This window comes from Panicum virgatum, chromosome 6K, assembly GCF_016808335.1.
Source record: "Panicum virgatum strain AP13 chromosome 6K, P.virgatum_v5, whole genome shotgun sequence".
NCBI lineage: Eukaryota > Viridiplantae > Streptophyta > Magnoliopsida > Poales > Poaceae > Panicum > Panicum virgatum.
The window spans coordinates 41,816,704-41,841,492 of record NC_053141.1 but is presented as its reverse complement, the minus strand read 5'-3'; the positions used below and the strand labels follow the sequence as shown (position 1 = coordinate 41,841,492).

The window sequence follows — 24,789 nt, the reverse complement described above, 5'->3', positions numbered from 1 at the left end:
ATTTCAGCGCCACACAATCAGCTGCCGCTGCTATTGACTGTTTCGTAGTGGAACTGTAGCATGATGCGGTGCTGTAGCAGTGGCGAGGCGTGGTTATAAACCAAACAGCCCCGAACAAAGCCCGGGAGGAGGAAAGAATTCAAACCTGTACGGACACGCCCCTGCCAGCAGACACCTCCCAGTTCCGGAGTGTCCTCTCTGGTCCTATGCATTCACTGGCCCAACGGGCCGCGGAACCGAGACCGTGTTTAAATGTTTTGTAAAAAAATTTATGATAGAATCTTACTAATTTAAAGTACTAAATGAAATTTATATATAAAATTTTTTATACAGATGGGTTGTAAATCGCGAGACGAATCTAATGATACTATAATTAATAATTAGCGTATGGTTACTGTAGCATCACTGTTGCAAATTATGAATTAAGTAGGCTCATTAGATTCGTCTCGCGATTTACAGTCCATTTATATAAAAAAATTATAAATAAATTTTATTTAATACTCCATGTATTCCAGATGTGTGTTTTTTTTACGTTTACGGTGGGGTGGGAACTAAAACAGGCCCGAACCCCAAAACAGCCGTGCCGAGGAGCTCCCCATGGCTTGCCGGAGCTGGCTTGCCGCTGCCTCCAGCGGAGGCACCAGCAAAACCCTCGCCGCCGCCGCCGCCGCCGTCGCTGAAGGTGCGCTCACCGCTTCGCCGCCACTCGCCGCTAGCCCGACCAAAGCCCTCTTCCTCCCAACGCGGCGCCACAGCACCACCGCAGACGCCGCCGCCGGCACCACCCCGCCGCCGACGTCGCCGTGGGTCATCCTCGGCAGCATCCCGCGCGTCGCGCAGGGCGGCGGCGAGGCCGACGTGTCCCTGGCGCTCGCCGCGCCCCCGCGCGCCTCGCGCCTGGCCGTCTCCGCGCGGGTGTTCCCGCACCGCCCCACGCCGCAGAACTTCCCCTTCGTGCTCGCCGCGGACGCCTCGGGGCTGCTCCTCCTCTCCGCCATCCTCGACGCCCCGCTCACCCGCGTCGAGAGCCCCGACCGCCGGTCGCTCCGCTGGGTGGAATCGGACCCGCGCTACTTCGTCCTGGACGCCGCCACGGGCTCCGCGCTCCGCCTCCCGGACCTGGGCCCCGGGGAGCCGGTCGAGCACCAGGCGCTCCTAGGCCTCCTCCTCTGCCCCGGCGGCGGCCGCCGCTACGTCGTCTCCGAGCTCCTGCCCCTCATCGGCACCGACCGCGCCGACCTCCGCTGCTACTACTCCGACGCCGGCGCCTGGGTCAACAAGCGCGTGCGCTACCCGCTCCCGCCGCGCCCGCTGCCGCCGCTCCGCACGCTCGCACACCTCGGCAGGCTCTGGTGGGCCGACTACTCGTGGGGCATCATCACCGCTAACCCCTTCGCCGACCACCCCGTGCTCGGCTTCGTCCCGTTCCCCTGGGGCTGCGTGCTCCAGAGCAGGGAGGCCTGGGGCCTGCTCGACCAGTTCCGCTATGTCGGGGTCAGCGCCGGCAACCTGTGCTTCGTCGACACCTACCCCTGCGGCGGCGACGGCGACCCCACCAAGGTCACCGTCTGGACCTTGCCCCACCCGTACGCCACCGAGTGGACACTGGAGCACGAGGCCACCTTCGCCGACATCTGGGCCGACGACTCCTACAAGGCCACCAGCCTCCCCAAGAAGGCCCCCGTGCTCGCGCTCATCCACCCCCACAACCCCGCCGTCGTCTACTTCTTCCTCGAGGGCCACCTCTTCGCCGTCGACGTGCCCGCCCGCAAGGTTGTCGAGTGCGACCGCTACCACCTGGTGGCGCCTCCTTGCAGCTACCCCATCGCCAATCGTTTCATCCTCGCTTGGGAGCTGCCGCCATCGGTCTCCTCTGGTACGTATCAGTACCGTGCCAAGTTCATAGCTTGATCGATGCAGTCGTCAGTTGTTGAAGCTTCATGGTTACAATTTAGTTGTCAAAAAAAATCTTTTTTTTCTATTCATGAGTGTGGAAGTTAGGTGTGCGCTTGATCGACCGCTAGCCTCTCACTGCTACTGCATTCACACCTCTGATATATTCTTCTGCTGCATGGCTTGATTCTTGATTGATGCCCTCGCCAGTTTCATTGTAGATGTTTCATACTTGTCTTCAAAATCATCTGCTTAAGTTCTTAGATGTTTCCTAATATATTGACAGGAGCCTCAAAGTGATGCACATGAATATCATTGATACCGATTACTCTCTTCGTTCTTAAATATGGCGCTAAAATATGATGTTCATTCCTTAGCTATTAATTAGCTTGTGATAAACGCCATATATCCGAGGACGTAGGTAGAACATGTCGATTTGCTGCACTGCCTTGTATGATTTTTCTGTATAAACTGTGCTGGCCGAAATTTGAAGCTGAGTAGTATACGTTCTCCACTCGGGTGTGCTATTAAAGTACTAATGTATTACTGTTGATGTTTGCACAAATTGAGACTGGTTGTATGTAGGGTATGCATACTTAGCTGTGTGCTTTGTATGTGAATAAAAATGTTTACATCTTAGTGGTATAAATAATATATCGTCTGATCAAATTGGATGGCCAATGCTTGCCCCTACACATATTTGATCTAGACTATTTCTTGGTCGCAAGATGAGTCTTGTTTAATCTGGAATATGTGTACTCACTGTGCTTTCTGCTTTCTATGTAAATGTACTAATGTTTAATTCCTAAATTTAGGAGCTGACATCATAGTTAATCAGACAGCAAATGCATCTTCCTACGCACATTTGCTCTGAAGTCTGAACTTGTTTTTTGTTGTTAGCAGTTATATATCTTGCACATAGAGTAGTCAATCATGGCTATCCATATAATGATTAATCATTATGATTGACGCACCAGGAACCTAGATCTGCAAAATGAGGCTTGTATTGTGTTCTGACAATCATTGGTTAATTTTCCTTGAAGAGCTGGGGCAGATGTCGATTACTCGATTTGTTGTGCTGCCCTGTATCGTTTTGTGTATAGACTGTGCTGGCATATTTTCTTTCGAAATTTGATGCTCAGTATATTTTCTGCACTGGGGTGTGCAGTGTGCTATTAGAGTAGTAGCATATTAATATATTATTGTTGATCCATGTTTACCATCCCCAAGTTGAGACTAGTTGTTTGTAGGATATGCATACATACTTTAACTGTCTGCTTTGCATGTGAAGAAAATGTTTACATCTTAGTGGTTTATATTGTCTGATGAGAGTTGGACGGTCAATGCTTTTTCCTACACATATTTGATCTTGACTAATTTCTTGGTCACAAGTTGAGACTTGGTTATGTTGGAATTATGGGCTTGGCCCATTTATTCTAATCAATACAATAAAAGAATTTAAAGCCCACTATTAAATGCTAGGGAATCAATTGTTTAATTCCGTACCGGGATTTGAGTAGGATCTCAACCGACTTAAAGGGTGGACTTCGTGTACACCACTTGTGAAGCCGGTAAGAGGAGATCGGTGAACCACACGCGCTCGCTCGCCTAGCCGGGCCGGGCCGGGCCGGAGGCTGTGGGCGTGGGCGTGGGCGAGACGCGGCGCGGCCGGACGGGCGGTGCGGTGCGCGTGCGGACGTGACGTGCGCATGCGCGTGCGCGTGCGGACGTGATGTGCTGAGATGAGAAGAACGTTTTGCTGTTAAGAACATTAAAATAAAGAATAAACGTTGACAGTAATGACTGGAGAATCACACTAGTAACTGCCGCTCATCAAAGCTCTTTACGACGTCCAGGTTCGTTCAACCTGAGGCGCCTCCACGCCTATATAAACCACCCCTTCCTCCTCTCATCTACACACACTTCAGCACTTGATCCAAGTACTCCTGCTCATCAAAGCTCTTTACGACGTCCAGGTTCGTTGAACCTGAGGCACCTCCACGCCTATATAAACCACCCCTTCCTCCTCTCATCTACACACACTTCAACACTTGATCCAAGTACTCCTGCTTAGGAGACATCTCCCTTCTCCCTCTGCTGCTTTCTGCCGTTCCCATCGCTAGTGCTGCGCGCACAGCTCTAGCTAGAGCAGGCCTTCGGAACCTCTGCTCGCTGAAGGTACTGCACGGGACGCGGGCAATCAGGTTTTTGGGGAGCATCTTGACGCGACTGCTCGCTCCCTGATCGACTACTTCGTCTACTTCCCGGCGTGAACGAACGACCACTTCGTCTGCTTCCTGGTGACCGGTCGTGGGACTGCACTGCGAACCTCTTCCTGCATCGACATCGTTCGGCTACTTTAGGCAAGGCCAGTCGAATAACATGTCTATTCCAGCTGTTAACGGCGCAACCAGTGCCTCCGGCACTGGTCCCGCCTTGGGGTACACTCTAAACCTATTCTGGTTTAATTTTTAATTCATGCTTATTAGTAAGAATAATATGACCACATGCACATATCTTATTCACACATTATCACTCATTTATGCCATGAAATTGCTAGTAATATTTGGAATTAAAATATACCGAAAATTGCCTAGTTATTTAACAATCCAAAAATCTGATTTTGTTAATAGGCTTTCGGTATCTAGATTTGCTGCATCAATCAAACCACCACCTTTTGATGGTTCAAATTACAAACGTTGGCAATAGCGGCTTATATTATGGTTAACAATATCGAGAGTGATCCATGTAAAAGAGGGTAAGCCTGAACAGTTCACTCCAGATGAAGGGAGTGCGTTCGATGAGGCTGATACCCTCTTTCGAGGCTTGGTCATTAGTGTTCTCGTTGAAAATCTGGTGGATTCCTATGTCCGGCTGCCAACTGGCAAAGCGTTGTGGGATGCTCTTGAGGCTCAATATGGAGTGTCTGACGCTGACAGTGAGTTGTATACGATGGAGCAGTTCCTTGAATATAGGATGGTCAAAGACCGTTCTGTGATGGAACAGGCTCATGAAATACATACTCTGCCAAAAGATCTCAAAAATTGTAGCAAAGAGTCCCCATGTGTGTTACCCAATAAGTTTGTGGCCGGAGGTATTATCTCCTCTGTTTTCAAGGCGTCGCCTAGGCGACAAGGCGGTGGCGGCTCGCCTTGCTTGAGGTCTCGCCTTAGCCCGCCTAGGCGTCGCCTAGGCGATAAGGCGGTGGTGGATCGCCTCGCCTCGCCTTACCGCTTTAAAAACATAGATTATCTCTAAGCTTCCATCTTCTTGGAGGGACTTTGCTACTTCTCTAAAACACAAGAGACAGGAGTTCACCATAGATGGACTCATAGGGACTCTTGATGTTGAGGAGAAGGCGAGAGCAAAGGACATACGTAGGAAAGGAGTTCTTGGTGCTTCTAGCGCCAACCTTATTCAGAAGAACAACTCCCACAAGAACAAGAAAAAACCACCGTAGAACCAACCAAAGACTAAGCAGACAACCACCTTCAAGAAGAAGAAGAAGAAGGGAGATTGCTATGTGTGCGCTAGTACGGAACACTTTGCTGCAAAGTGTCCGAACCGCAAAGTCAACGACTCCGCCAACATGATCATTGGCGAGCCTGGAGGAACATCGGGGTACGGTAATTTATTACCTACAATTCTTTTAGTTTTTTGTTCACCCGAATGGTGGGTTGACACTGGTGCTAATATTCATGTTTGTGTTGATGCTTCTTTGTTTTCTTCTTACCAGGACGGCGAGACTTCCTCCTTGCTGATGGGGAACGGATCGCATGCGCGTGTTCTTGGTGTTGGTACGGTAAATCTGAAATTTACTTCGGGGAAGACCGTGCAGCTGAAGAACATGCAGCATGCCCCCACCATCAAGAAGAATCAGCGGCTCTCTATTGTGTAGAGCTGGTTTTAAATTAGTCTTTGAGTCCAATAAATGTATCTTGTCTAAGTTTGGTATTTTTGTTGGAAAAGATTATGAAAGCGGAGGCTTGTTCCGTCTTTCTTTGTCAGATGTTTGTAATAAAGTTGCATACAATATTATTAACGTTGATGAAACAAATGTTTGGCATTCGAGACTTTGTCAAGTTAATTTTAGTTGTATGATGCGCTTAGCTAATTTGAGTTTAATTCCAAATTTTACTTTTGTCAAAAATTCTAAGTGTCATGTATGTGTTGAATCAAAACAAACTCGCAAGCCTCACAAGGCCGCGGAGGCGAGGAGCTTGGCACCCTTAGAATTAATTCATTCCGATTTGTGCGAAATGAATGGAGTGTTGACAGAAGGTGGTAAAAGATATTTCATGACTTTGATTGATGACAGTACTAGATTTTGTTACATCTATTTGTTGAAGTCAAAAGATGAAGCTTTACACTACTTTAAAATCAATAAAGCTGAAGTAGAAAACCAACTTGAGAGAAAAATCAAAAGAGTTAGGTCAGATCGTGGTGGCGAGTACTTCTCAAATTTATTTACTTTATTCTGCGAGGAACATAATATTATTCATGAGAGGACGCCTCCCTATTCACCTCAGTCAAATGGGGTTGCCGAAAGAAAGAACCGCAATCTAACGGATTTGGTTAACGCCATGTTAGATACAGCAGGACTTTCCAAGGAATGGTGGGGTGAGGCTATATTGACTGCATGTCATGTCCTAAACCGTGTTCCTACAAAGAATAAAGAGATAACACCATTCGAGGAATGAGAGAAGAAAATGCCAACACTTTCATATTTACGTACATGGGGTTGTTTGGCAAAAATAAGTGTGCCAATAACTAAGAAACGTCAGTTTGGACCTAAAACTGTGGATTGTATCTTTCTAGATTATGCTATTCACAGCGTTGGGTATGGATTTTTAATAGTGAAATCTGGAGTACCTGACATGCATGTTGGTACTATAATGGAGTCCAGAGATGCTACATTTTGTGAAAACATTTTTCCCATGAGAGATGAAACAAGTTCATCTAGGCAAGAGTTCATCGAGGATGATAGCTCTGCTGAGCCGATAGAACACAATGAACATACACTTGTGGAAAATCCTGAGGAGGATAACAATGATGCTCCGAGAAAGAGCAAGAGACAAAGAACTGTAAAGTCTTTTGGTGATGATTTCATTGTATACCTCATAGATGATACACCCAGAACCATTGAAGAGGAATATTCATCTCCTAATGCTGACTATTGGAAGGAAGCAGTGAGGAGTGAGATGGATTTTATTATGTCTAATGGAACCTGGGAGGTCGTTGAACATCCTTATGGATGTAAACCGGTTGGATGCAAGTGGGTGTTCAAGAAAAAGTTTAGGCCAGATGGTATTATTGAAAAGTACAAGGCTAGGCTTGTGACCAAGGGTTATACCCAAAAAGAAGGAGAAGATTTCTTTGACACTTAGTCACCAGTTGCCCGATTGACCACAATTTGAGTGTTACTTTCCCTGGCAGCCTCTTATGGCCTTCTTGTTCATCAGATGGACGTTAAGACGGCTTTCCTCAATGGAGAGTTAGAAGAGGAGATTTATATGGATCAGCCGGATGGGTTTGTATCAAAGGGTCAAGAAGGAATGATTTGTAAGTTGTTGAAATTTTTATATGGTCTCAATCAAGCACCTAAGCAGTGGCATGAAAAGTTCGACAGAACTTTGACGTCTGCTGGCTTTGTTGTGAAAGAAGCTGACAAATGTGTGTACTATCGCTATGGTGGGGGCTGAAGGAGTGATTTTGTGCTTGTATGTGGATGACATACTGATCTTTGGCACTAGCCTTAATGTGATTAAGGAAGTCAAAGAGTTTTTATCTCAAAGTTTTGAGATGAAGGATCTGGGAGAAGCTGATGTTATCCTTAATATAAAGCTGGTAAAAGAGAGCAATGGTGGGGTGATTCTTACACAGTCTCACTATGTGGAGAATGTGTTAAGTCGTTTTGGTTATAGCGACTATAAACCTGTCTCAACACCATATGATGCCAGTTTAATTCTTAGGAAGAAGAAAAGGATAATGCGAGATCAGCTGAGATATTCTCAGATCATTGGTTCATTGATATATTTAGCTAGTGCTACAAGACCTGACATCTCGTTTGCTGTAAGCAAACTAAGCCGGTTTGTTTCAAACCCGGGAGATGATCATTGGAAGGCTCTTGAAAGAGTAATACGCTATCTAAAGGGGATAATGAACTATGGAATTCACTACACCAGGTACCCAAGGGTACTAGAAGGGTATAGTGATTCAAACTGGATTTCTGATGCTGATGAGATAAAGGCCACAAATGGATATGTGTTTACACTTGGTGGTGGAGCTGTTTCCTGGAAGTCTCGCAAGCAGACCATCTTAACGAGGTCAACTATGGAAGCAGAACTCACAGCATTAGATACCGCCACTGTTGAGGCTGTGTGGCTTCGTGAGCTCCTTATGGACTTGCCGATAGTTGAAAAACCGGTACCGACAATTCTAATGAACTGTGACAATCAAACGGTGATTGTCAAGGTGAACAGTTCAAAGGATAACATGAAGTCATCTAGACATGTGAAAAGGCGGTTGAAATCTGTCAGAAAATTGAGAAACTCCGGAGTTATAGCCCTGGATTATGTTCAGACGGCTAAAAATCTGGCAGATCAGTTTACAAAGGGTCTTTCACGAAATGTGATAGACAATGCATCTATGGAATTGGGCTTGAGACCCACGTGAGTCATTCTATAGTGGAAACTTGTCCTATGTGATCGGAGATCCCGTGAATTAGGATGGTGAAACAAACTAAAGTCTGACTGAGAGAAGAGAACCTTTGTGAAAAAGGCTCATTCCGTGTATAAGGTGCATTTCTCTTCTAATCTATATGACAGGTTGGTCTATACCTTAATGTGTTCCAGGTGGTTTCTTTAAAACAAATGAGTTGTTTTCTTGAAACAAAGATGTTGTCCTACAGAACATCTGAAAGGAACACACCTATATGAGTCTGACTACTGGTCATGGTCTATGAGAACTGGGTATTCTCTAGAAACTCATGAAGGGCCTGGAGTATGACTTCTAAGCTCCAAACCGCGGGGATGCTTTTGCAGCCTAGTACCAGTGTAGGGCTCTGGTCAAACTTGTTTGCACAAGACTGGCAATTCAAGGCATAGTCCATTGTACAGTTGTGAATAAGTGTAGCTTTTGTCCTAGATGGAAGTTCAACTTAACAGTATCTGTCAAATACTGGTATATCAATGAGGGAATGATGGCATTTCTAGTGTGGCTTGAATTTCTTGGTGGGGATTGTTGGAATTATGGGCTTGGCCCATTTATTCTAATCAATACAATAAAAGAATTTAAAGCCTATTATTAAATGCTAGGGAATCAATTGTTTAATTCTGTACCGGGATTTGAGGAGGATCTCAACCGACTTAAAGGGTGGACTTCGTGTACACCACTTGTGAAGCCGGTAAGAGGAGATCGGTGAACCACGCGTGCTCGCTCGCCTCGCCGGGCGGGGCCGTGGGCGTGGGCGTGGGCGAGGCGCGGCGCGGCGCGGCGCGGCCCGACGGGCGGTGCGATGCGCGTTCGCGTGCGCGTGCGGACGTGACGTGCAGGTGCGGTGCTGTGCGACGTGATGTGCTGAGATGAGAAGAACATTTTGCTGTTAAGAATATTAAAACAGAGAATAAACGTTGACAGTAATGACCGGAGAATCACAAAGCTCTTTACGACGTCTAGGTTCGTTGAACCTGAGACATCTCCACGCCTATATAAACCACCCCTTCCTCCTCTCATCTACACACACTTCAGCACTTGATCTAGGAACTCCTGCTTAGGAGACCTCTCCCTTCTCCCTTTGCTGCTTTCTGCCTTTCCCATCGCTAGTGCTGCGCGCATAGTTCTAGCGAGAGCAGGCCTCCGGAACCTCTACTCGCTGAAGGTCCTGCACGGGACGCGGGCAATGAGGTTTTTGGGGAGCGTCTTGACGCGACTGCTCGCTCCCTGATCGACTACTTCGTCTACTTCCCGGCGTGAACGAACGACTACTTCGTCTGCTTCCTGGTGACCGTTCGTGGGACTGCACTGCGAACCTCTTCCTGCATCGACATCGTTCGGCTACTTCAGGCAAGGCCAGTCGAATAGCATGTCTATTCCAGCCGGTAACGGCGCAACCGGTGCCTCCGGCACTGGTCCCGCCTTGGGGGTATACTCTAAACCTATTCTGATTTAACTTTTTGTTCATACTTATTAGTAAGAATAATATGAACACATGCACATATCTTATTCACACATTATCACTCATTTATGCCATGAAATTGCTGGTAATATTTAGAATTAAAATATACCGAAAATTGCCTAGTTATCTAACAGGTTAGTGTAGAATACGTGTACTATAGTCTATCACTGTGCTATGCATGTAAATATAATAATGTTTGACACCTACTTTTATGAGTTAACATTCTAGTTAATTAGACTGCCAATGCATCTTCCTACACACATTTGCTCTCCTCTCTGGTACGTACCAGTACCATGCCTCATCTCATCTCCAGCTCTCCTGCTTCAGAATTGTTATGGGATGGCGTGCAGAAATGTTTTTCATTTCATTGGCCAATCGCCTCTGCCCTAGTGCCCTGTCCTCCACATTCACTAGAGCAAGTTCATAGCTTGATCTCATCTGTTGTTGGTGCTCCTTGGTTACAATTTACTACATGTCTGAGGAATTCTCTTTCTATTCATGTGTAATGTGTGTCTCATTCATTATGTACACTAATATTATGGCCAGGGGTCTCAAGGTGTGCTACTGCATTCACTTATAACCTGACATGCATACAGCCTCTTCTACTGCAGAGCTTGATGCCCCGCCAGTTGTACATGTTACATACTTAAATGTCTCCAAAATACTCATTCATGTGCTTAAGTTCTTGATCTGCCCTGATACTTTGGCAAAAGGGTGTCCAAGTGACGCACATGATCATCGTTGACACGAATTATATGTGGAATTGTATTTGTATGTCTTGTATGGTTTGTGTGTATAATCCGTGCTGGCATATTCTTTTTGAAAATTTTGATGTTGTGTAGTCCGGGCACACAAGGAGGGATAGAGTCCAGAACGAAGTTATTCGGGATAGGGTCGGGGTGGCACCAATTGAGAAACTTACCCAGCATCGGCTGAGATGGTTTGGACATGTCCAACGAAGGCCTCCTGAGGCACCGGTGCGTAATGGGGTTCTTGAGCGGGTCGATAATGTAAAGAGGGGTAGAGGTAGACCTAAACTGACGTGGGATAAGTCGGTTAAGAGAGACCTTAAGGATTGGAATATCTCTAAAGAGATAGCTTTGGATAGGAGCGCTTGGAAACTAGCTATCAATGTGCCTGAACCTTGAACTTATTTCTTTCGGGTTTCATCTCTAGTCTACCCCAACTTACTTGGGAAAAAAAGCTATATTGTTGTTGTTGTTGTTGTTGTTGTTGTTGTTGATGATGTTGTGTAGTATATTTTCTCCACTGGAGGTAGGTGTGCTATTAGAGTAGCATATAACTGTTGATATTACGGCAAGCTGAGATTAGTTGTTTGTTGGATATGCATACTTTCACACTGTGTTTTCTATGTGAAGCAAATCTTTATATCTTAGTGGTATGTATTATCTGATAGAGCTGGACGGCCAATGCTTGTTTGGCTTGTTCCTACACATGTTTGATCTAGACTAATTTCATGGTCACATACAAGTTGAGGCTTGGTTAATGTAGAATATGCTCAATGTCTCTTTGTTCTGTATATAAGTATAGTAAAGTTTAATTCTCACTTATTAGACAGCCAGTGCATAGTGTAGCACTTACTCTGAACTTTGCTTGTTTTCTGTTGCTAGCAGTTATATCTTGCATAGTGGAGTTAATTATGGCTATTCATAAAATGATTGAGCATTATGATTGACGCACTAGAAATTCATATCTGCAAAATGGCTTGTGCTGTGTTCTGAGAATTATCGGTTGATTTTCCTTTAAGATCCGGGGAATTGGTCGACTGACATCAGCTTGTCTGAACCAACTGAAGCACCACCATCCCGGCCAATGCCCGGGGACTACCACTTGGTTGGTAACACCAGACAGACATTCATAGGATGAGAGCTGAGGGGCAAAGGATTGCCCTTTGCAGCTGTTCAATCTCCTAAGGTGAAACCATCTCTCCACACATACTTGATTCCAGATTTCCAGTTGCTCTATCTACCCTGTACCCTTTCCAGAACATGCATGCAGGTGTACTAATATAATCTGCCAAATTCTCGTTTGATCCAGGTTTAGGTAGCAATGCTGGACTCGAGTTATGCACAATATGATGGCATGTTTTGGCTGGGATGTGGCATGCTCTGTGTTGGTGACATGTGTTTGGGTGCCTTGTTGCAGATTAACTTAGCATCCTCGTTTCTGTTCATCGCATGGCGTGCTGTTGCAACCCTAAATTATGTTTACTAGCTCCATGGTACCATCGGTCCGTTCTTTGGTGGAGCACTGGACTCGATCACCAGGGCGTGACTTTGATTATGCTTAATTTCAGTGACTTAAACCGCAATGCTATGCTATGACTATGCTTTTGGGCGATTGTACCATGGTCGTTTCATGCTTTTATATACGACTATAATGCGAGTTAGCTCGAGAAGTTCTCCATTGATCGTGACATGAATAGAACTAGCTAGAATGTGATATGAAGGTCCATTCGCAGTTCAGTGCTGTGCAATTGCTAGTGTGGCAGATTAAAATATGCATATTTTTTCTATAAATGTGGCAGGTTAATGGACAGTTTAAGGGCATCAGTTACTGCTCGATTGTTACATTGATTCGGCCAGTTTTACGCTCGGAATTTTCTTTTGTTTTCTAAACCCTAACTAATTTCCTAACTTGCACAGGCAATACCAATGTTCTTTGCTGTCTGGGTCCTCGGCATGTCTCACAACGCACAGCTTTTTAGCACGCTTTCCTGCTGTTTCGGCTTTAGATTTCACGAGCTAACGGCGTGCAACCACAACAAATTGCTATTTCTTCTCTTCCAAAACAAACACAACAAAAGCGGTTCCCGTACATTTACCATGTCAGAACTTCAGCACCACACAAAGCAAGCTGAAAACAGCAGACCGCACACATCACCTCTTACATATATGTCGAGTCGCCTTTCAGCCTCTTATATGTGTGTTTGATACATGAAGCATGTCCTTGGCAGACTCCATGAGGTTTTACACTTGGCGAGGGGACTCCTTAATGGAAGTGTTTCTAAGTTAAACCCTAGTTTTGTTGGAATGTCACTTTATGTATCTCGTATTTTCTTCGCTACTAGGTACAATCAAAACTTCAGTTCCACGTGCTCAGTGCCCATTCACTGTTGTCTGCTGGAAATTCTCTCTCTGGTATATTGCCTTCCACCGCTCAAGCTCTTCCCTGAAAATGGATAACAGCCCAAACATTTGCATCAGACTGTTTTCTTCAGTGGTAGGAAGAATGCCAGTAAATTCAGTTCCATCTCTCTGACAGAAGCCGTCAATTACAGTCAAATGTTTCTACAATTAGGCTCTTCCGCTCTTGAGAGTTCGAGATAACTGTCAACACTAATCTTTCAAGAAAAAAAATTGTCAACACTCGACTTCTAGTAACTTTTGGGTCTAGAAAACTGAGCGTGAGCAACTCAAACTTCTGCATGTCAAGTTTCAATTCAAGTTTCGCATATTTGAAGAATACAAACTGCATGAATTTCTAAGAATTTTGGTGTGTCTAGTGATAAGTGATGTGAACCAGGGGTTACATTAGCGTTATAGATACAATGTCCTAAAGAACATGATGCAACAGTATCGAGGACCCATATCATATCTCTATGGATAACGATATGTTGTGCAACAGGTATCGAGAAGTAAATCGTTGCACTCATATTGGCAACAAACAAGTGGGTTCCTGGATGGTATTAGATGAAAAAGGACTCACAGTACTCTTGTGAGAATTTTTGTCCTAAAGCAGTTATATTAGCTATACTCTCCAAAGAATCAGATCTTATAAGATCTCAAAGGAAGATGTCATCACAGAAGCAACTCAGGTACTCAGGACTAGTAGGGAAAAGGCTCACCTCAAGCACCATCCTATTGAATCATAATGAAGAAGACCAAGGACCTTGCGCCTTCCATCATTTCTTCGACCAGCACCCCGTTTGACCACTGGAAGTTGCTTAATTTCTTTCACTTCCATTAGAACCTTAGCAGTGCTCAGGTCTGTATCAGGAAAGCAGGTTACTAGTCCTCTTTCGTTGCCATGGAACTGAAAACCTCGTGTGAGGCATGTTGAGACAGGAGAAGAATTTTCCTGCAAAGTAGCCAAGTAAATGCATATATTACCAACTTAGAGAGTAATAGCGGGTAGCACTCAGACTGTAGACTTGATATGAGCAGAGTACATACATCCAAGGTAGATGAATTTTCCCCTGTACTATGAGAATTTTCACTTGGTTCATATCCTTTACGACGAATATCACCTAATGTTACAATTCCCTCGAGAAAATCTTCATTATCTACAACAAGAACACAACTTTGCTGCTTCTCTTGCATAAGCCTTGTTGTCTCCTTGATGGTGAATGCAGGCGTGACCTTCACATAATGCTTTGACATTGCTTGCGATACCTAGAAGAGTGTTTGTCAGTAAAAACAAATTGCGAGTATCACAGATGTATTAATCATTTGACTTTCTACAAACAACTCTCATGAAAAAAAATAACTTCAACTATCATCAACCTTTAAGTCATCTAGAAGCATCTCCTCATTGTTACTACCATAGTTGTAGGGATCAACATCAAGAATTGCAAGTTCAACATCATCCCTATCTTGTCGCCTCCAATCTGTCTCATTCCTATCAGCAGGAGGTAATAGTGAAGAGTAACCATGTCGAGGAGATGTTGCCTCACTATCTTTGCTACCAGATTGATTTACAACAGAGGGAACCCATATTGCTAAACCAACAGCTCCCTGTCAATCAATGCAACAATTACATTGACATGTTAATTGAAATATATGCAATATAAAAAAACGAAAATGCATTGGATACTACCATCAGAGGAAGTAGAATTCTGTAATCCTTGGTCAATTCAAAGAGCAGTAGCACAGATGTCAATGGGACAGAACAGACTGAAGCCAGCGTAGCAGCCATTCCCACCTAAATCAAGTTGAAAGTTAGTACAACCTTGGAATTAACAAACTTTAAAGTGTCTGACAAATAGGAAACTTACTAGCGCATAAGCTTGAGGATGTGCGACAGCAGTGTTACCCGGAATGGCAGAGTTTATTAATTCTGCTGCTGAGCCTCCAAAAACAGCACCAACAGCAGCACCAATCATCAAACTTGGAGCATAAAGGCCACCAACAAGACCAGAACCTTTGCAAAGTGCAGTTGCTACAACTTTTGCAGCAGCTAATTGAGCTAAAAGCCAGATTCCAGGGGCAGAAGCACTTTTACCAGTATGTAAAATCTCATCAACATTAGTGAAACCCCAATACAATATGCCAGGGTACCTTAGTGCTATTAAACCTGCTCCAAGACCACCTAAAGCGGGACATACTACAGCAGGAAGGCCAAACTTTTTCCTTATCAAGTCAAAAGTCTTGGTGAACCAAACAACCAACTGCCTGAATGCCACACTCACAACTCCACAAAGCATGCCTAGAATAAGGTAGAGTGGCAACTCTGCAGAATATAGTCTTAGTCAGCTTTATGTATAAACAAAGGAAAATTAACAGTTAAAAATGTTGGACATATTGCTAAGTTTGTACACAAAGTACTGCAAATACCAAGCGCTAAAAGGTAAAAATAATGGCAGCTCCTAACAATAGAGTCGTAGATAGTTCTACAAGGACCCACATGTGCTCTACATTTTGGTGGTAAGGACTAAGGAGATGACCTACATGACAATGAACCTGTCACATTTTATTATTATTAAAAGACTACATAAGGGCACTACATCTATCTGTCTTTCTTCTGGGAAAGCAACTAATACCGAAAAGAAAAGGAAGACTTGTTCCAGTTCAAACCATAAGTCTATAGGAGGATTAAAGAGTCGGATAAAGCTGGATGGGGCAGTAAGGCCTAGAGGAGGAAGTAAAAGCTTTATTTGGGTTCCCAGGTTTTAAAAAAGAGGGAACATTGAATTCTAACAGGCTACTGGAGGAAAATATAGAAGTTGCAGACTACACATGCGAGAATATAATAAATCTGCTAACGGAAACATAAGATGACATAGTAACAAACAATAAAAGGTCGTATAATGATTTAAAATTGGAACAAAGATTTGAATGCAGATATTCACTCACATTAGAGTTCATAAAATAGCAAAAAAGCGACACATAGATGTATGTGCTGGGCATCACGAAAAATATAGATGGAAATTATAACAAAAAGTCATGTGAAACCAGAATGTAAAGCACGCTTCCCTAAAATTTGAAAGTAACTAATAGCAAGTTAGCAACTACCTTATTAACATAAAAAATGATCAGAATAAGGTAAAATACCAGCAGCAGATTTTAGTTCATACGTCGGGACAATAAACGCTGCCTTTTCCCCTAGCAAAACATTGGACACAGTTGATGATATAACTGATGCCAATATAATCATGGCAGTAGTAAATGGTGGTGAGTTCTCTGCTCGAAGGGGCCTCAATACTGTTTCGATAGCAAAAAAGCATCCAGCAACTGCTGCATTAAAACCTAAAGGAAGTCATAGTAACGGAGGTCAGGGGAGGATATAAGACAGGAAACTCAGACGGTTACAAAAATTATGGTTCTATTCTGCATTACAGAAAAGATTCAATAGCATAAAGAATATTTCATGTTTCTTGTCAAATAATTTGGGCAATATCTTTGCAAGCTAAAACTGAAAACACATCCATTCAATTTTCAATTCATCAAGTCTGTATTGCAAATTGAATAGATAAAATACCTGATGCGATTCCAGCAGCCGATCCAGCTGCAACAAGAGCAATCCTCCGTTCCCTGTTGTTCTCCATCATTTCAGCACATCCATTTGCACAAGATTTGCCAATATCAACACTAGGCCCTTCTGGCCCCAGTGAACACCCCGTTCCTAAAGTAATGGCGGCTTGGATGGCCTTAATTGTGGGAAAGATCGCGGCCATAGGATCAATACCTTCCCTTTGAGATGATAATGATTGCTTTATCTGCTCGAAGATCTCCAATAATCCATGCATCATCCCAACAACTACTCCACCAGTTACTGGAATCAACAAAATCCTATGCCAAGTATCGGCCAGCCTCTGAAGACGGAGCCAAGCAGCACCCTCTGTTGGTGTGCCTGCCCATGCCCATTCATGTATAACATGCACCTGAAAAGGTCAAGCAGGCACTTCTGAGACAGAGTGGCAAACATTCAGAACGGTTCAAATAAGAACTTTGGATTAATTAAAAAATGTGTGGGCAAACTAGATTTAATTCCTCTCAATAATGACTGCGTTGTTGCAAAGCAATATATAGTATTTCCCTTTTTGAGTTGGATATAGTTAAATAAAACACACAGAGCAGCTGATGTGAAAATCAATTGCTGACTGTCAGTGGCTCAAAGATCCCAGTAAGAGAGTAAACAACTGAGTAGAACGACCTTGATTTTTGTATAATAATAAAGCAACACAAAATGGAATGGTATCACCAAGAATGAGAATCATGTTGACTAAGAGGTAGCACTCACTAGTAAATAAAACAACATAACGAGCCACCTTTCCATAAGGTTAGCTTAATTTCAACCAGGCATTCACCTAATCAATCCAGTAAAACTAAGATCTATCTGATCCATCACAGCAAAGGATAGTACACAGGAAACACAAGCCGTTCACCAAAATCAGTAGCAAGAATACACTAGGTAGTCAGTAGCTCAAAACAATCACCCATCAGACCAAAATACAATGCAAGTCTGCCTGTAAACTCTTAGCATCAGAGGTCATGCAGCAATGCACCACTCAACAAGATGTCAAAATTTTGAAAAAGCACGCTACCATCCCATAGCATCAAATTTCACATTCAGAAGACACAAAACTACACTGAAGTTTATAATAAAGCACCCTAAACAGCACATAAACGTCTCACAAATAATGAATTCTCACGAACCCAGAGGGCAAACTGATATCGTACCGGTAGAATTTCTTAGATATACATATATCTCACAGAAAAATGGCACCACATGACACTATAACCGTAAAAACAAAAGGCAATTCCCGTATGGCACCAGATGATTTCGTAAAAAAAACAAGGCAATTCCGGGGATCTCGTACTCACCCCGCGATTGAACGCCGCGACGCAGATGCCGGTGGCGAGCCCGAGGAGGCACCCGACGAGCAGCAGCGCCCACTCGGGCGGCGCGCCGTCCCCGAGCTCGTCGCTGTCCTCCTCGCCCCTCCTCGGCGAAGCCCCCGCCTCCGCGCCGCTGTGCCCCGGGGCCGCGGCGCCCTCGCCGCCGCGGCTCCGGTTCGAGAGCCGGCGGTCCAGGTTCCTCAGGAGGTCCCGCATGCGGCTCCGCCGCGGGGTCGCGGCGGGCGAGTCCGGGTCCGACGAGGACGGCAGCGCGGCCGCGCCGGCGCGCAGCGGCTCTAGGTCGCTCCCCGCCATGGCGGCAGGACCCGGTGGAGGAGGAGGCCGGGCTAACGGGATCGCATCAGACTGGGTTCGGGGCCTCCCGAGCCCGCGATCTCGCGCCGGATCTGGGGGGATTTCCCCGCGCCGGATCTCGTCGGCGGTTGGCGATGGGCGGGAGGGACGCGGAGCCGGGCGGGGGGGGGGGGGGGAGGTGGGCGGGCGGGCGGTAGGAAGCTGGGTGCGCGCGTGTTTTGCAGATTGGCCCCCGTGTTTGTTCGTATTCCCAAAATAAATGCCCCTGGTCGCCGGTTGGGTTGGGCCGACTAGACGCCCAGGCCCATTAACCCGAGTTGGGCAGGTCTCCACCACAGCCCACTGGGATTTGGGAGTATACAGCGACACGCACTAGCACACAGCATACGCGATTGGGATTCAGAATGGAATTCAGGATCAGGACATGTCAGAATCTCAGTGGCGGATCGCCAGATCAACGTAGCATACGGCAACAAGCCATTGTCGTGGTCACTGCCAAAGTGCGTGAAGAGCAGGCACGTCGTCTTGTCCCTATAGTCGGAGCTCGCAGAGCAGCAGGCATGAAAAGATCCTCTGGACGACGAACAAAAGAGGATTGCCTGTTGCTAAGAGCTTCTGCTTTCTCAGTCAAGACCGTCGCCTTTCTCTTTCGCCTTCGTATTTGCTTTCGGCGAAAGAATTGTTGGGTGAAGGGTATGCCTTCTCGCCGTTGCGCGATCAGACGTCGCCATTTTCCCCGACAAACCTCGCTTCAAAAGCTGAGCTTGTTAACACCCAAAAAGCTTGCATCAGGCAACAAGACAACAGGACGGTTCAATGTCAAGGCAACAGGTTACTTATTTGGAACCAAACAGGGCCTAAGTTGCCCACTGGCCACTGATAGTGCAGTTACAAAGAAAATCTTGCAGAAAGACAAGAGATTTCGCTGTTTTATCATACAGATTTGCCCATAAATGCTAGTTCTTAGGAGAAAGTATTCACTTTCCAGCAACTTTATGGTATGACGATGCCCTTTGTGCACCAAAAGTGTACTCAAGATGACAGAAAGAAGAGGCCATCTCCATTTCTGAAAGTTTCATCTGGGGAGCTCAATGGTAAGATGAAAATGAAGTCCTACTAAATAGCAAATGGACTGTACTGTACATAACGCCTCCACTTACATATGGCACCTGCGCTAAAATAAGTTGCACATGGCATCATGGAGCTTTGCTATTGTACTGACGATGGCTAACAAAATTGTAGCTGGTGCCACAGATTCAGAAATACTGGGACGTGAAAAATTCTGAACCCTTTATAATACAACAGAGGAATGTCACATTACAAGGAGCTTACAAGTGTCTTGGACATCATCTCATATCTTACTCCTGTATCTGACCAGCTTCGCCAGTGTCTCCTGGGCAGCTAGCGTCTGGGCATGGCAGTGGCCGAGCATGACAGTCCGGATGCTAATGCAGGTCCTGCACAGCTCCTCGCCGGTGTCGAACAGCCCGCCTCGGAGAAGCAGCTTTGCCCTCGTCTCCAGCAGTGTCGCCTTGAGCAGCGTTACCTCCTGCCAGACAAACTCGTCGACGCGGTGGTTCGGCTGCAGCTTCTTCCTCCAGCACAGCGACCCGCGGTTCCAGTCCTGCATCCGCGAAGCATAGGACTTCTCCACCTCCTCGAGGACGTTGGTGCACACCTTGAGCAGCTCTAGAGCTGAACCACACCGTGAGAATGACATGAAGGAGTCGATTGCCAGGGGCAGTGCTGTCTTCTTGATGAAGAGGACCATGTCGACTGCTTTGAGCTGAACGGCAGGTGGCTCAGACTTGAAACCAAACACAAGGAATGCACTAGCCCACAGGTGGTCAGAGTATACTGAGGGGTTTCCAGCTCTCATCACTCCATTCACTGCTGCAGTTGTAGGCACCAAACCTCCCCTGATCTTGCCAAAGAGTTGTGTGATTGGATGGAATTGGATCCAGCAACCAGGATGTCGATTTGCCTTTCTTGCCAACCCAAGATTAACAAGTAAGAGCGCTGACTCCACCTCAGCCTTCCGTCCATTTGGAGCTAGGAAGCAGTGTGTGCCACATAGAAATGCAGTCTTGAGGGACTCCCCAAACAGGTGCATACCACTGCCTTTCATTGGTAGCTTGCTCGCTGTTGCAGCTAATAGTGTGGATGATACAGGAGCAGGAGCTAACCAAGAACCAGCAATTACCATCCTTGAGGTAAGGCTTCCTCCTTTCGCTCGGTCCATCAATGCGAAACAGAAGACCAAGACCTTTATCAAGAAAGAATTATTACGGCAGAAGCCATCGTCATTGGCACCAATGGGGAACAAATTCTCGCTGAGCGATATTCTCTCAACAGCCTCAAATAGAGTGGAAGGAGCAATCATAAGCTCAGAGAGCAGTGAACCGACAACCCACAAGCCAAAGCTCAGCCTGCCTAAACGCTCATCAAACTTCCTGAGAACTTCAGTTTCCTCAGGTGGGTAGTCTTTCTTCCTCTTCCCCTGTATCAAGGCCATTGCATCAATGTATGATAGCTGTGGTAGCTGCATTGGCTCAAGGTTCATCACACGTGGCAAACGTGTGGTCACAATCACATGCGTTGCTCCAGTATTCCTTAGGATGAAATCATGTAGATCTTTGCCTTCCCACCAATCCCTCTCACTCTCAAGGTTGTCGATTACAAGCAAATAGGGCACATCACGGAAAAGCTCCCGCTTCACCCGCTGGAAAGCATCAAATTCTTGCTCCTCAAAGCTCCTGATCCTACCCCTATCCTTCTCAGCCTCAGCACTGATATCCAATCCCAAATTCATGGATAAATTGAGTATATTCTGCCTCAAATACCGAGCTTCACCTCCAATCCACAATACCATCTTGTACCGCTGTGAGTACCTGTAAGCAAACTCCAACGCCAGTTCAGTCTTGCCAATGCCTGAAGAACCATTGATGCAGATTACATTGGAACTGTTATAGCCCTTGCTGTTGCACCGAAACCTTGACCTCCTGTGCTTTGACCTTTGCTTTTGGAGGCTTCTGTTTTTACCTGATGACAACTCAATCACTGGGTCAATCCAAGCCTCCAATGTCGGTTCCTTGCACTTGCGCATTTCCAGGCTGATGTACCTGGCATTAGATTTCCTCGCAGTATCACTATCCTCGTCAGCAAATCCATCAGATACACCACTTGATCTCTCATTTGTACTGGAAGCCCTTGGGCAATCTTCTTGGATATCCACAGTCGACCCAAAGAGCATGCCTTCGATTTCACTCAGCTCCTTCTCCCTTCCAACAAAATGCCGGTTGCGTGGAAAAGGCAGGCCTTCAGATGCTTCATTCTCCTTTTCAGCTATATTCTTCCGGCCAAGCTTGGACCGCAGCAGAGTAACTGTCCTCAACACGCAGCTTCTTGAATTGCCCTCATTCGCCTCAAGTTTGAATTCATGGCACCGCATCAGACCTTCAAATGCTTCCTTCCCCTCCTTATCCTCCAATTTACCATAAAAAAGCCCCGCAATCTCTGACAGTTCAGTATCGAACAATATAGGCACCAGGTTCTTCTTCTGAGCAAAGAATCTGATCTCCTCAAGGCTAAATGGATTGAGGAAACTTGACATGGTGACAACCACAACACCAAATGCAACCGAGCAAATAATCCGGTCTGCAACCTCATGGTTCTGCGAGTCCGAGTACTTTGCACGGTCAGCAACGAAAGAGGCAATGCCCTGCAGCTCAAGCTCTGATTTGAGCCACTTGCAGAACCTGCCAAGACCGCCGTTGCCGTGGTAGCCAATGTACACGTCGCAGCTCCGGAGCTTGGCGTTGGAGGACGGCGATGCCACGGAGCCCCTGGTGAAGGACACCCGCGGCACGGGGAACGAGAACGATACGCGTGGGGGAAGGGCCCCGCCGCCGCCGTCGGAAATCTTGGCCGCGTCGATCCTGCTGGAGTCGTAGCGCTCGGACGGTGGCGTGCGCAGCGCGCTGGGCGCGCTGGGCGCGTCGATATCCTCCGAGTGGGACCCGTTGGAGCATGACGCCGGTGACGGCGCCGCGGTGGTGGCGACACTGCCGCCGGCGGCCTTGGTTTCTTGGCGCGGCTGAGGCGCCGGCGGCGGCGGCGGCGGCTCGAGAACTCGAGGCGAGATGTACGGGGACTGCAGCGCGGACACGAACGCGGACGACGGCGGTGACGGCGAGTAGAGGTGCGGCGTGATGGAGATGGCCGGCGAGATGGGGCAGGACCGGTCGGAGCCGCTGCCGCATCCGGCGGCGCTGGTCCGGATGGTGAGGGACTTGGTGGCAATGGGGATATCCTTGGGCACATCAAGGAAGCACGCAGCTTTTTGCTCGTCCTCCATGGCAACCAAATCACAAAGCTCTGGAAGCTTGCTGGAAAGAGCCGCACTATCTGGCGCACCTCATTTCCCTATCAAAGATTGCGCAAAAGGGGAAGAAAATAACAGAGTTTTATTAGAACCAAAAAAACATCAAATCAAGAAAAATAAGGAATATACTGCATCTCATTCAGAAAGCTACCACAAAAGAATATAGCAATAATCTGCAGCAATCTGCGGATACTGCTCTGGTGCTCTTGACTAAGAAATCAAAAAATGCGCCAAAGAAATTGAACCTTCAAGAAACAGGTCAAAGGGGGGAAACTTACCAAGACAAATGCAGCCTTCAAGAATCCAGCCACATCAGAGCCGATGGTGTATTCCCTGATGCTTCAAGAACAGAAAAATGGCAGGAGAGCTTGGAGGCTGGAGCTGGATTTGGATTTAAAAACGGGCACGCTGCCTTTCCCACTCAAGCCATTGAATGGGATGGGCGTAACTATCCTCCTGCGGGCGACTGTGACCCTCCCCTGTCCTAGGAGCAAATGAAGGGTGGAGGCCCATTCATGTCACGCAAAGTACAGCTTTAGTTCAAGGTCTCTTGAGATGACCACCAGCCAGCCCTTAAAATATTATCAGAAAAAAATATTGGAAACCATATGTGGCATCAAAAGGTGCAGAGCAAATGTGAAGCTACTACTACTCCTGCTGCTAGGGCTAGTGTCACACACCACTGCGAGAAGACCAGCACCATTCCCAATGGACGGAGGCAAAGCAAGCAGGGAAAGGCCAAAATCTACCCACCAACAGTAGAGCCCAAATTTGCAGCAAGGCCAAAGCTGGGGCTTCACGCCCCAGGAAGAACCATCCTGTCCGTCCAATTCTGAAGATCAAAACTGTTTGCGATTTGCAACTCAAACCTTGCCAAGACCAAGTCCGTGTGTTTCGAATCTTGATGGGGCTGTGATTCTCATCTGGAACAGTGCTTGGAAAGGTGGGGTTGGGGCCATTGAATAATGCCCGTCATCTGACCGATTTAGGCTCTTGTTTTATGTGCTCTGGGGTGGTGCCTCCCCACCTGGCGCCCTAAGCTTAGCCAATGGAGCAGTACTAAACTACTACAACTGATGCAAATCTTGCAATGAAATGTTGCAATGCCATGCCGTTGGGTAAGTAAAACCCTAAACTACCATTGGGACACCGAGCAGGTCTTTCTAGGGCAAACACAAGCAGCGACGCGCGAGAGGAGATCTCGCAGTCGCAGGCAGCGGTAGACCAGAAGAGGACACGGGATACTACTACCAGTAGTAGTAATAATATGCTGGTGAGTGGGGCAGAGCCAGTGAGCCAGAGCATGGCCTTGTTTTGCCTGGAAATCCGTGCTCCCGGGGAGATGACCAGGGCTTCTTAGTGCACACGATCCAAGAAAATAATCTCTCGTATGAGTGCTAAATGAAATCTATTTGTAATTTTTTTTCAAAAATAAGTGTAACTTTTCGCGACGAATCTAAAGGCATTAATTAATTTATAATTGGCTACAGTGATGCTACAGTACCATCCTCTAATCACGCGGTCAAAGGCCTCATTAGATTCTTCAAAATTCCTAGCTCCAGAATTCTGGAGTTAATTTTGTAAATTAATTTTATTTAATACTGTAATTAGCAGTCAAAATTTCCTAATACTCCCTAGTACTGAAAATCAAACGGGACCATCTGGGGTATACCCGTCCAACTGCGGCCTGCGCGCTACATGCTGCTCTCTGGCCACTGGCCCTGCGCTTGCATTCAAATCCAATGCTGGTGCCTGGTGGCCTGCCCTGGCGTGTACCTTCTCGGCAAGCACTGCGTAATACACTCTCCTTGAATCCTCACACACAAGTGATACAACACTGGGTGTACACTAAGGGCATGTTTAGTTCATTTTGCAAAGGAATCTTGGTCATTTAAAGTATTAAATGAAGTCTATTTGCAAAACTTTTTGCATAGATGGGT

At 46.2% G+C, this 24,789-nt stretch overlaps 3 protein-coding genes across 3 annotated transcripts; 1 reads left to right on the top strand and 2 right to left on the bottom strand.

The window, feature by feature from the left end:
- The first annotated feature begins 560 nt into the window (after positions 1 to 560).
- LOC120713694 lies at positions 561 to 12,423 on the top strand. The gene is made up of 3 exons (XM_039999640.1): positions 561 to 1,876; positions 11,838 to 12,004; positions 12,128 to 12,423. The coding sequence occupies exons 1-2, from the start codon at positions 598 to 600 to the stop codon at positions 11,954 to 11,956; spliced, it is 1,398 nt and encodes a 465-aa protein (XP_039855574.1). The 5' UTR covers positions 561 to 597; the 3' UTR covers positions 11,957 to 12,004; positions 12,128 to 12,423.
- Positions 12,424 to 12,842: 419 nt separating this feature from the next.
- On the bottom strand, positions 12,843 to 18,621 carry LOC120713693 (chloride channel protein CLC-f-like). The gene is made up of 9 exons (XM_039999639.1): positions 18,136 to 18,621; positions 16,790 to 17,192; positions 16,363 to 16,557; positions 15,087 to 15,541; positions 14,909 to 15,013; positions 14,596 to 14,826; positions 14,266 to 14,484; positions 13,938 to 14,170; positions 12,843 to 13,261 (listed from the first exon to the last, which is right to left on the bottom strand). The coding sequence occupies exons 1-9, from the start codon at positions 18,463 to 18,465 to the stop codon at positions 13,189 to 13,191; spliced, it is 2,244 nt and encodes a 747-aa protein (XP_039855573.1). The 5' UTR covers positions 18,466 to 18,621; the 3' UTR covers positions 12,843 to 13,188.
- A 939-nt stretch (positions 18,622 to 19,560) lies between these two features.
- LOC120713691 lies at positions 19,561 to 23,936 on the bottom strand. Its single transcript, XM_039999637.1, has 2 exons — positions 23,128 to 23,936; positions 19,561 to 22,890 (listed from the first exon to the last, which is right to left on the bottom strand). Exon 2 carries the CDS (start codon positions 22,820 to 22,822, stop codon positions 19,817 to 19,819), a length of 3,006 nt encoding a protein of 1,001 aa, XP_039855571.1. The 5' UTR covers positions 22,823 to 22,890; positions 23,128 to 23,936; the 3' UTR covers positions 19,561 to 19,816.
- Positions 23,937 to 24,789: the final 853 nt, after the last annotated feature.

Coding starts and splice junctions, on each gene's coding strand:
- LOC120713694 (XM_039999640.1), top strand. CDS start 598: ATGGCTTGCCGGAGCTGGCTTGCCGCTGCCTCCAGCGGAGGCACCAGC. Junction 1,877..11,837: donor GCCGCCATCGGTCTCCTCTG/GTACGTATCAGT, acceptor TTTTCCTTTAAG/ATCCGGGGAATTGGTCGACT.
- LOC120713693 (XM_039999639.1), bottom strand. CDS start 18,465: ATGGCGGGGAGCGACCTAGAGCCGCTGCGCGCCGGCGCGGCCGCGCTG. Junction 15,014..15,086: donor ATCCTCAAGCTTATGCGCTA/GTAAGTTTCCTA, acceptor AACTTGATTTAG/GTGGGAATGGCTGCTACGCT. Junction 14,485..14,595: donor TGCTTCTAGATGACTTAAAG/GTTGATGATAGT, acceptor ACACTCTTCTAG/GTATCGCAAGCAATGTCAAA.
- LOC120713691 (XM_039999637.1), bottom strand. CDS start 22,822: ATGGAGGACGAGCAAAAAGCTGCGTGCTTCCTTGATGTGCCCAAGGAT.